The sequence below is a fragment of the Macaca fascicularis genome, chromosome 1 (genome assembly GCF_037993035.2).
Source record: "Macaca fascicularis isolate 582-1 chromosome 1, T2T-MFA8v1.1".
Taxonomy (NCBI): Eukaryota; Metazoa; Chordata; class Mammalia; order Primates; family Cercopithecidae; genus Macaca; species Macaca fascicularis.
This window is the reverse complement of record NC_088375.1, coordinates 76,145,289-76,157,740: the sequence shown is the minus strand read 5'-3', so window position 1 is coordinate 76,157,740 and position 12,452 is coordinate 76,145,289. Positions and strand designations below refer to the sequence as shown.

Sequence of the window (12,452 nt, the reverse complement as noted above, 5' to 3'; positions counted from 1 at the left end):
ATGAAAGATGAGAAAAAAAAAAGAGAAGGTGAGTGATAAAGAAAAATATGACTGTATTCTCATAATTAATATGAGTATGATATAACAAAAGTTTTTTTTTTTAAAGATACATGGTCTTTAAATGAATTTATGTGTCTGTCGTCATCCCAGTGGGCTTCATAGATTGGGTAAAATTCCAAATGTCTAAATTTCCACTACCAAAATTACCAACCTACATTTCAAACAACTTTGCCCTTCTGCTGCCTCGATTAGCCTGCAATTAAAAAATAAATAAATAAATAAATAAATAAAAACCAAGGGTCAATAGTAATTGCATAAAAAAGGAAAACCTCAGTGTAGTTTATGATAGTGGAAAAAAATAGTAAATAAGTATTTTTAAAAGCCTAAGTATATAAGTATTTTTAAAAGCACAGCTATATAGATGGTTATAATTTATAAAACTGGAGACTACAGACCACAAACTCTCACTGATGATTATTTTAAACCTTAGTAGAAAATAAAGTTCTCATAACTAGGGAAACGACATTATTTATCACACAAATCCAAACATTTTTTGGGGTAAAGAGGATGCCAGTCATTGAGCACATTTTAAATATTATAGTATTTTGCCCCCAGTAATTATAGGAGGAAATGACAAGAAAATACACTTTTGGTGAATAAAATGTTAAATGACTACCGAAGTTCAGTTAAGCATTCACTATTAAAGTCTCTTATTAACGCTCTACATTAAGACAATAGGGGTAAACCAGGACTGTTCCAGATAATTACCTTATTTAAAATGAAGCCACTTTAAATCTGTAAGAATACATCTGTTAGTCTTTCACCTTTTTTCGGTTACAATGGTGATACTGTATTTTGCATACTTCCAAGACTTTTTTTTCCCCTTTCTCTATGCAGCATATTCTAAAAATCACCATCCAAGATACATTTTGAAAATGCTACTTGCACAATTTTAGCATTGATACAAACCTGCACTGACACAAAAATGAACCCCCAGGAGGTGCTTGGTCAAGCTCTTTTGAGCTCCATGAAAGCAGTCTCCCACAAAGAAAGGAAGAAGATAAATACAACAAAAATGGGATTAACAAGCATGTTATGTATTGTGTGTATAGCCAGAGAAATTAATTTTTAAATTTTTGAAAATCAACAACAGAAAAATAATCTCAAAGGTAAAAATGAGTTTGGGCCCCTTTCCCATTTTAGTGCCAGTAAAGAAAAAAAAAAGAACAGTGTTTCTGTTTGTTGTTTGGTGTTTGCAGGTCACATAATAATGACTTTTCACATGTTGATCCTTCTTGTTTAGCACACAGTAACTGCTTCATAAAACCAGGACACCAGGAAAGTTACCTGCACATAATTGAAGGGACTGTTTCCTGTTAATGTGAAATTTTTTGTAATCAAGAATCCTATAATTTGTGGTTTCTCTTTAGATTTGTTATATCTATATGAGTCCTTTTAAGTAAAAAGGCAGTATCTTTACTGTTCCAAGCAAATAACAAGCTATCTACCATAAGAAATAAATATCTGCCAAAGAAATAAATCCAGAAATGGGTATGTCATTGTGACCTGAGGAGACAAATAATTTTGGCTGCTGGGTTATTGGCGATAACAAGTGTTTTGTATTTGTTTCTTTAAGAGGACTTTGTCTTATAATTTTAAGTTACTTAAGATCATTAAACAGTAGACTATTATAAGGTCAATCTGGTTATTTAACCAGTTGTAACAATTAAATCTAATCAATGTCACACTTATACTGATTGTTCAGAAACTACATACATGTGGTTGTAGGGAAAAAACATTTTTATCAGTTGACTCAATGATAGCTGAAATCATGCCACCTAGAGGAAAGCTGTGGTATGTCTTACAACTTTGTACTGTTATTCATTAATTTATAGTTTTGCATTGATTTGTTGTTACTGCACATCAAATAAAAATTAGTTTCACATAAATATTGTAAAACATGCATTTTTAGAAAAGATGCTAAAACAACAGCAATGGATATCCTTAATTATAAAGTTTTAGTTACCTGCTATCTCCTAGGAAATAACATGCTAAAATTCTAATCATTTATAAATCATAATTTGAATATTTAAATTCTTAATAGCAAAAATGTCAACCACTTACACCTTTATGAGTCACCTAATGTCATTAAGTAACAGAGAGCAGCAAATAGTCGGTATATTGTATCTTAGGAATAAAGAACCAATAGCTGTATATAGTAAATTATTGGATACCACGTCAGTAAAGTAGTTCCATTTCTGCAGCATCCAGATAATTCAAATGTAAAGTTTTAATTATCAGACATGCTCAGGCAAGACCTATAATGAATTATCTAGTAGCAAGTTACAGAATAAACTGACAGCAACAGCCTGGGGTGATATGTTAACTCTAAATTGACACGGCCAGGAAAATTTTCACCTTCTGATTAATGGCATCTACTAATTTTTTGTAAGTACTATTTCCATTTTACTTTTCTCCAGAGGATAGTTTTCTTCAGTCCTTAAAGACTCAGCTCCTTACATGAGCTTTGGTGCCAGCATCTACTGGTCTAAATAGGAGTGGGGCTGTCCAGTTCTTGCAGGCTTCCTGCTGTAAATGGCACAACTCACACAATAATGTAGCCTCACATACAGCTCAGGAAGCACATAGGCATTGAAGACACTTGCTGCAGCCTCTACTGTATTTTGAATAAAGAACTTCTTAATAGCCCTGTCCTTGGGCACACATGTGGCCACCACCCTTTTTGGCATGATCATTGTTCCTTTTGTCACCTTGAAAGTGAGGACCCAAAAGAGCATGGCATCTACTACTACCTTCCATTGGCCATAGGTTAATGTCATGGTTAAATGAGACCGAAATACTGAATGCCCGTTTATCTTTCCAGAGAAGAGTTCAATTTCTAGAATCTCATTTTCTATAAGACATTAATATCATCTAAAATGTGAGGAATCACTATTGTGTACAGCAGCTCTGTGACTCGAGCCTGGATTGAACTATACTATCTGTGTGGCCCTGGTCAGGTTACCGAAACTTATTGCTTGTTTCCTCATCTGTATAATGGGGACAATAACAGCATCTACTTAACAGGGTTATAAGGAAGATGGTATGAATTAAGGGTCATTATGAAACCTTTAAATATTGTCTGGCATAAAACCAATATTGTTTAAATGTTTGCTGTTATTATCACATGTTCTGTTCCAACTTTTACTTGAATAAGTGATAGAACTATGCAAAATAGGATGGTTAAAAACAAAATAGCAATGTTTTTGTTTTTTTTTTTTTACATCAAGAAAACAGTGGTTCTCACTTAAAAATAAAGTTTTATTACTCAAGAGGCACAAGGAAACAGTGGACACATGGAAAGGGAGTCAAATTTTTTATGTTCAACATTCATTGCAGGGTAATTAGCAAACCTTAAAAGATAAAGTAGGATTCTAGCAAATAGGACTCTTCATACAGTCATCAAATATAGCTAGTATCAATAGTACTCTATTAAACAGTATTTAGAGTTTGGATTCTAGAACAGAATAAGTAAGGAAAAAATAAAAAATGTTTTAGTGTCTCATTAAATGTCAAGATCATTTTTCTCAATATAAGGCTTTTCAGACTGTCAAAAATTACATTCTTTAAAAAAAGTATTATTCTATTTACCTCATGCATTATTGGCATTTAAGAAACTTATACTATCCATAATGTTTTCAATCTTACTTTTTCAGTTAACATATCATTGACACCGTGTTTTCATCAGTCTTCATGATAGTTTATGTAAATGTCCTCATATCACTGAACTTGTAAGTTTTAAACAATTTCTTGCTATTAAAAACAATTCTATATAATACTGTTCACACAGCATTTTCTGTCATCAGGATCTTTTCCTGAGGAAGGTTTCCAGAAGTAGAATTGCTGGGCCTCAATAAGCACCTACCACCTGTTAGACTTTAAACTTTTGTCGGGGGGAATTCTATCTAGAAAAGGAACACTCACAATTACATAGATGAGAAATGAACAGAAACCTATAGGCGCAGCACTGCACTTGATCTTCCAAATGTATAAGAGAGAACATCTCTTGACACTCTACTACATATCAGGCACTGTGCTAGATAGACACTGCATACATTAATCCAATCTTTACACCATGAACTATATATTATTATATCTGATTTATATGCTAGCCTTACAAAGGTTAAGAAACTTACACAAGGAAACAAAGCTAGTAAGACTCAAAACAGAACTCTGAACTCAGTTGTGATTCCAAAATTATGCTGTCTCTCATCCAACAACAAACACTGGCATTTCTTAAAATGTTCAGTGTAAATATAATTTTACTGGTTATTAAGGAGTATATTTGGGAATCCTAGTAAGGACCAAGATACGGCAGTCATGTCTCATGCAATCTATCCTAGTGTTCCTGCCATTTGTAGACAAAGATATCATCACATTGAACCTTTTGGACTTTGAGCTTTTATATTTATAATATACTTAAGAGAACCCAGTGTTGCTGTACAAAGACAAATATTATTGTGTAGAAACAGTCTTGATGTTATGATTGGTACTTCTCAGTATTTCAGGGCAACTGCTGAGTCTGGCTGCCGCACTGATATTTTCAAAGCTGATGTCAATCTATTGTTTATGTCCTGTCCATGGGAGGGATACATTTTTACCTAAGATTGAAGTCTGGTTCTGCAAGTGCAAAGAGGCAACTGTCTGGTAGCCTGAGGGTGAATCAACAGCTGCAAGGCCACCCACACATACGGACACAGCTCTCAGCTGTCTCTCCATTTAGAGCCCCAGTTGTTCCTGACCTCTTACAAATTTGGTATTTTCACTTTGATGTTTATGAACCGATTGCATTAAAAATGCAAGATAATGATTCAGGGTTAGAGAAACTATTATTTATACAAATGTGGTTAACACCTCATCATTTTAAATTGGCTGTGCTAATGCTCATTGTGCTCTTCAGGGTTTTGTGTGTGTGTGTGTGTGTGTGTGTGTGTGTGTGTGTGTGTGTGTGTGTGTGTGTTTGCCTGAATCTACAACCTACATTTGCTCTGGCAGTATGCTGAGTATGTGCTAGAATAGAATGGACCTAGGCAACTCTAGGGTCCTACAACTAAATACACTTACTTAGAAAACCTCCTAAATAAGTAGGCCCCTCGATATAAGTGAAAAACATGGGAATTCACTCCTTACATGGTATCTGTTGATCCAGCAGTTCTCAAGATGTCTTTTGATGCGTCATAAACCCATTCTTTTGGAGAACAACAAAAAGATTTAAGGTCTGGTGTATTAATTCTGAAAGCCTCAGATGATAAACAATGCTAAAAAACCAAACGCTATTTGTTATTAACTAAGTGGCTTAACATTTAAGGCAACAGTTACCCTACCATACAAGTTAATTATAAAGAAACATATCTTTTTCAAAATATAAATACTGAAAGAAAAGTCAACAATAATTCAATCAATAAAATTTCACCAGTATTTGTATATGCCTAAATTGTATCAATAAAAGTTTATGGAAAAAGCTTAAGACAAATTCACAATTCCCAATTTCACTATTGTTTTATTAGACTAGATATATGCTCTGTAGCTTTATTCTCTTCATAGTTGGGATAGACCCACTAGCCACATGTAACTTAAAAGTTAAAGTAATTAAATAAACTAAAATTAACAGTTCCTCCGTATCACTAGCCACATGTGAAATGCTCAATAGCCACTTGTGCTAGTGGCTACCATACTGAACAGCACAGACGTAAATTCCATCATCACAAAAAGTCCTATTGAGAGCAATGATTTAGACTTTTAGTCCCTATAATTTTATTATAAGGTATTATGCCCACTCTTCTAACATATATCCTTGCTCACCTTACTCAGTTGAAAACCAAAGAGCGTTTAACAGAAAGCTGAATATGTGCTCCTCCCACTGAAGGAGAGGGCACAAAGGAGGGAGAAGAAAGGTGAGCAATGTTGGAACAGGTATTTTAAGAAAGCAAACTTAAATTTAAAAGGTTTACTGCATCTCTAGGTAAAAAGTCCTAAATACTAACTCCCTGAAATTATGTTCAGTAGACTAGGTAAAAAATATTAATACAGCTCTCTAAGCTAGAAAACAGTCTAAATTTAGAGAATCTAAAATTATTTAAGAACTGTTAGAATATAACTTCCATCTATATAACTGTGATTAGATTCATTCTAACTTAGCATTTTATTAAAACATTAATCACAATTTTAAATGTCTTGTCAACCACCTCAAACATTCTACTTCTAAATCTGCTCACAGATTCCCTTGAGCAATATGTTTAATCAAATGTCAGAAAAGCTTGCTCACTGAAAAAATTTACCAGGACTACCAATGCTGCAATAGTCAGTAAGATTCAAACACCCAGCTGGCCAAAATTCAGACTCCTGTTTTCTTGGGGAAGGAATGAGAGAGCTTTTTGTAGGCACGAAGTAGTTCTCTCTCCTGTTTCCAAAATTTGCTCTCACTGCCAATTCACCTCAAATAGTCTTCATACTCATGATATCTACAGGGCTTACCAGCGTCTATACCATATCACTGACATGCAGAGTGGACATAAATATCAATCACATTGATCCTAATTGATGAATTTGAAGGAAGAACAGAATGAATTCTGCTTTGGTCAACTGGAAAAAATGTTTCCAAATAAAAACAAAGCTAAATTATCAATAAAGTATTGACAAATTATAATATTCACTATAATAGTCAACTTTCCTCGAAGTTAAATTCCTTCAAGTTAGCACATTAATGGAAATGTGGAAGGAAATGGAAGGAAACCATAAGAGGTTTCCCAGAATTTATACATTCCTTTCTTCACCCGTCTGTTTTGAAAGACAAAAAATATTTTATTTTAAAGAAATTGGATTGCCTTCAAATAGACCTTCTAGAACCTCCTACTGAGTGACTTTAGGCTTTAAGTACTAGTAACCCTCTGAACTATTCTATCCAAAGGGTTTACAAGGTATATTTTGCAATTAATTGAGTAATATTTGAGCAATGCAGAATTCTAGGTAATTTGAAAATAAATTCAGTGCTCCAACTCCAGTATAAAAAGTGCTAAACTTCTAAGATAATTCTATTTTCAGTCCTAGTCAGGTATTATCATTGGCTTTCAAATTCTGATGCTTAAAAATAATTAACAACCAATGCTAAACTATGATAAAGACTAAGAACATTAACCCCAGCCATCCAAGTATCTAGAACATTCTATATATGAAATAAGGAAATAAGATAATTATTTCTATATATGAAATAAGGAAATAATGCTTCCAAATTATTGGTTCCTATTTTCCATAGTTCTTTCTAACCGAGGAAAAGTAACCTACTATATTATTCTCAGTAGTTACCAAAAATAAAATCCTAAGTGTTACGTTTAAATAAATGGGGAGGCAGGAATTGCGGTTTTCTTTTCCCTCATTAAAAAATTCAAAGACAGGTGGTATGGCAGCTCACACCTGTAATCTGAGCACTTTGGGAGGCAAGAGGCAGGAGGCTCCCTTGAGCTCAGGAGTTCACAACCAGCCTGGGCAACATGGTGAAACCCCATCTCCATCAAAAAGACAAAAAATTAGCTGGGCATGGTGGCGCACGCCTGTAGTCCCAGCTACTCGGGAGGCTGAGGTGGGACGATCGCTTGAACCCGGGAGGCGGAGGTTGCAGCGAGCTGAGATTGCACCACTGCACTCCAGCCTGGGTGACGGTGTGAGACCGTCTCAAAAACAAACAAACAAACAAAAACCACAAAGACAATGTAGAAAGATGAAATAGACTTGGATTATTTATCTGATTGATATCAGAATAATGTAAATGTTGTAGGTAAAATATTTAGAATAGAGGTGACAGAACTAAACTCAAATATTCACTTAAGATATACAATTAGTTTCTAAAATATGCACATTCCTGGTTTCATATTTATACATAATGGTATTTTGCTTAATACCCAAGAGGCAGAAATACTAATACATAGAAGATATCAAATCTATATGATAAAAATTGTCATATAATTCATATATACTTCATAGCCTTCTAACAAAAGTGATACAATTTTTTCCCTGATAGTGGCAACTCAATTTTGCTTTGGAATAAAATAATTTCTGAACAAAGGAAATCTGCAAATATTCTCTTCCTTACTTTCAATGTGAAAATCTTGTCAAATTTTTTCAAATTAAATGAGGGACTATATTATGTTTCAAAACAGTAAATAAGCTATTTATCCATATCTATGATGTGAATGTACTATTCAGAAAAATTCCTGCAAAACTCTAGTATAACCCAGAAACAGATTAAATTAAGTGTAATCTTAGTTCTGGGGAGAAAAATGTGTTTAAGTTGCTGCACATATTTTTTTTTTCAAAATTATGTGTTTGTTAGGTCATATTGAAATATTTATCCATATTAAGTTATAGCAGGATATTTAGTTATCCTGTATCACTACTGAGGCATATTTGTTCACATTTATTTATATTGAAAGACACTAATGTTCAAAAGTTAGAATAAATACAAAAATGCGTCTTGTACTTTGCTGTTTTAACTACTTGATATCTTAGGTGTACATCTTCCTTTATGATAACAAATACCAGGCCACAGACTGATTCAGCTTTAGTCATATAATACTGTAACACTCAAATGGGTTTCAAAATATAAACATCTCTGCTCTTGCATAGTTTTTTGGGGGGAAGATTATCCTTCAATATGTAACAGATGCAAGTATGTGCAACTGGGTGGTAGGAGGGAACCATTTTTATTATGAAAAGGGATGGATCCTTTTCAAAAAGGGACAGATCATATTTATTAAATAATTCCCTTAAAAACTTTACATCTTGGGCCACATTTCACAAAAATTTTGGAATGATATTAAACAGTCTTTCCTCTTTTTAATAGCTGGATACTAAAACTCACCCAATTTAATAGCTTTTAAGGCAATAATATGGAATCAAGTCTCAAATAGAATGCAATATTCTGCTGCAGATTATTTGTTGCCTAACTGCATCATTTCACTGGCTGGGCAGTCCATAAAAAGAATTTAAGCTAACTCAAATATTTGGGAGGGAAAAAAAGAAGAGAGAGACTAAAACATGTCAAACATGCTTCCTGTGAAATTATGTCTCATTGCATAAGCATGAGAATTTCCACCTCTGTAAATCTCTCCTGCAAAAATAGCCTAACATCTAAAATAAATCTGTCATTATTTATATTATTTAATAAATAAAAGGAAAGAAAATAAAAGCTGAAATCTGGGCCGGGCTTGGTGGCTCACGCCCGTAATCCCAGCACTTTGGGAGACCGAGGTGGGTGGATCACAAGGTCAGGAGATCAAGACCATCCTGGCTAACACAGTGAAACCCCGTCTCTACTAAAAATACAAAAACAAAAAATTAGCCGAGCGTGGTGGTGGGTGCCTGTAGTCCCGGCTACTCGAGAGGTTGAGGTGGGAGAATGGTGTGAACCCGGGAGGCAGAGCTTGCAGTGAGCCGAGATCATGCCACTGCACTCCAGCCGGGGCCACAGAGCAAGACTCCGTCTCAAATATAATAATAATAATAATAATAATAATAATAATAATAATAATAAATAATAATAAAATAAGTTGAAATCTGTTGTTGCTTAAATCATATCTTCCAGATTACCCAAAACTAAAATCACCACCCAAAATCTGAAAAACTATAATTTTAAATTTTATTATACAGGTTTTCTCAATAACTTCCCAACACAAACCATAAGACACCAATCATTCCCAAAAACTACAGATACATAGTTGGGTCTATAAGTTAGAAGGCAAAGAAATATTAACTTCAAGGAGTTTAATTATGAATTAGTACTGTATTTCTGAAAACATTGGTGATACTGAAATAACACACCAATAGACATGACCAATATGATCCCGGCAAAATGCGTATCTCGCTAGTCAAGCAGAAATATATCCTTTTACAAATGTTCTGAGGAACAATGCTTAAAATTATGCAAGGGTTTAAAATATAATTTTAATGAAGTATATATAAAATGTACATAAAAAGGGAAATATGAAATCTAGCAAAAGTGTTTTGACTTTTTTACAAATGGTATCCTTATAATTCACCAACTATCAGAGGATGACGTATTTCTCTAGAAAAAAATAAAATGACTGCAATTGTATTTCTTATGATGCTTTATGTATCAGAGTCACTTGCAGATTCTGGTCTGCTGTCGTCTGGCCCATCACTTTCCTTGTCCCAGTCTTTCATAGATGCTCCCATCATGAAATCATCACGTAGGATCGTCCAACCCGGGCCCTCTTCTGATTTCACTTCAGTCTGAGGAAAATTATAGAATCAAAATATTCCAAAGTCAATTCCATCATCAGGAAACAAAAAGGTACAAGCTACAAAACAAACTTTTCAATGCTTAGTTTTTAAAATAGGGGTAAAACCAAGATAAATTATAAATTGACTTACTTTATACACTATGATTATGTACAAATGTATAATAAAGAACTAAACATTAATAAAATATTGCATGGACTCCATAAAAGAAACATGAAAGCAAAACAAAAAATTTTTTTGAAGTGAGGGAAAAAAAATATAAATCTAGGTTTGATATTAATTTTTTAAGCACTTTTGACAACCAAAACAGACTTATAATACTATTTAACCTTCAGTGATAATTTACTAGAAAATTTGTGGCAAATTATTTCACCACAAATAACAATTTAACAAAGGCCTTTAACCCAAAGTAAATTAAAAGTGAGAAAAAGAAACTACCTTGGTACTATGCTAGGTTTTTTAAGATGCTATCTCACTTAACCTTTTTATAAAAATTTGAACCAAATGTTCTTTATTTAGGTTATGAGCTCACTGCCTGACCCAATCATGTAATCAAAGACTAATCGCATGTTGAAATTATAAATAAATGAAGCAGGCAATAAACATAATAGGTAGTCAATTCATTTCATTTAGTCACAGGATTTATGTGGTACTAAGAATTACAGGCTTTCATTTCATGGTACAATAGTACCACCTTGTGGTATCAATTAAGTAACACAATAGATGCAGCACTCAAAATTTTTCATTCCTTCCACAAATATTTATTGAGAATTAGCTGTGTATCAAGCACTATGTTAGGAACATAGTGATGAACAAACCAAAGCCCCTGTTTTTGGGGGGGCTAACAGTCTATGCATATCTATTTATGTCAATCACAGAAATACAAAATTTTGTAAAAACCTAAGGCACAAGAACCCATGACATTTGGTTAGAAAACAGTGTTATCATTATGCAGTCATCAACTACGTAAAAAACAGTTTTTAAAAAAAATTTTTTTAAAAAGTATATATATATAAGGTATTTGCTAGGTTACAAGAGATTACTTACCTAACAGGCGAAGCTTCCCTTTATTTAAAAAAAGATAGCCCTGAAACATTCATTCCATTAAAAAAAATAATAAATTGAACACTATTACAAGCAAATAAGAAAACTGTCCTATTGGCTCACTCTTGTCTTCTTGAGGTCAAAATATCAAGCAAAGCTTGTGCTTAAATATAACTTGAAGACTGAATGGGATATAAATGTTAGCAAAGATTTCAGAACTGACTTAGTATGTTAAACATCAGTACACTTTTTACTATAATTGACCCAACATACAGAAACAAATAAAAAAATCTGTGCTATTTAAAAACCAACATAAAACAGTTCCATTGCTTCTCATGCCACAATGATAGGAGAACAATAATGTAGGAAGAGAACGAGTATATTAACAATTTTTCATTTCTTATTTCTACAATATCAAACCTACTCTTAAAACTGAAATTCTACTTCTATTAGATTAAGTTAGCTAGCTGGATAAAAGGCCATTTTCCTTGATTTTCACTCTGTCACCCAGGCTGGAGTACAGTGGCGTTATCATGGCTCACTGAAGCCCAGGCTCAAGTGATCCTCCCACCTCAGCCTCCAGAGTAGCTGGGACTACAGGTGCACACCATCATGCCTGGCTAATTTTTGTATTTTTTTTGTGTGTGTGGAGACAGGGTTCTGCCATGTTGTCCAGGCTGGTTTCGAGCTCCTGGGCTCAAGCAATCCACCTGCCGCCTTAGCCTCCCAAAGTGCTGGGATTACAGGTGAGAGCCACCACACCCCAGTCAACCCAGGTTTTCTTTAAATAAAAAACTGATGTTCACAATGAACAAAAATCCACTTAGAACCAACAATTGTAACATCTCTCCTGTCAAAGTAAGAATTCAAAGCTTTCAATTAAATTCAGAAAAGTGTATAGCCATATCCAAACTGCTGACTAGCAAAGACCTATCCTGACTTTGGTATTTGAGTTTACATGTGAACAAGTGCAATCTCAGTGTGAAGCCTCTATGTTAGGCAAGTACACCCAAAATGCCATCAACACGTTACCAAAAGAGCACACTGATGCCACATGACTGACTCAACACAGAGTGTTTCTATAAGAGAGCTCA

General features: G+C 33.9%; 1 protein-coding gene across 1 annotated transcript in view; it reads right to left on the bottom strand.

The window, feature by feature from the left end:
* Positions 1-3,300: 3,300 nt before the first annotated feature.
* Positions 3,301-12,452, bottom strand: part of RRP15 (ribosomal RNA processing 15 homolog) — a 50,775-nt gene continuing 41,623 nt past the window's right edge. The window contains exon 5 of the mRNA XM_045397241.3: positions 3,301-10,305. Coding sequence (XP_045253176.2) covers positions 10,162-10,305 — 144 coding nt within the window. The 3' untranslated portion in view covers positions 3,301-10,161. The remainder of the gene's footprint in view (positions 10,306-12,452) is intronic.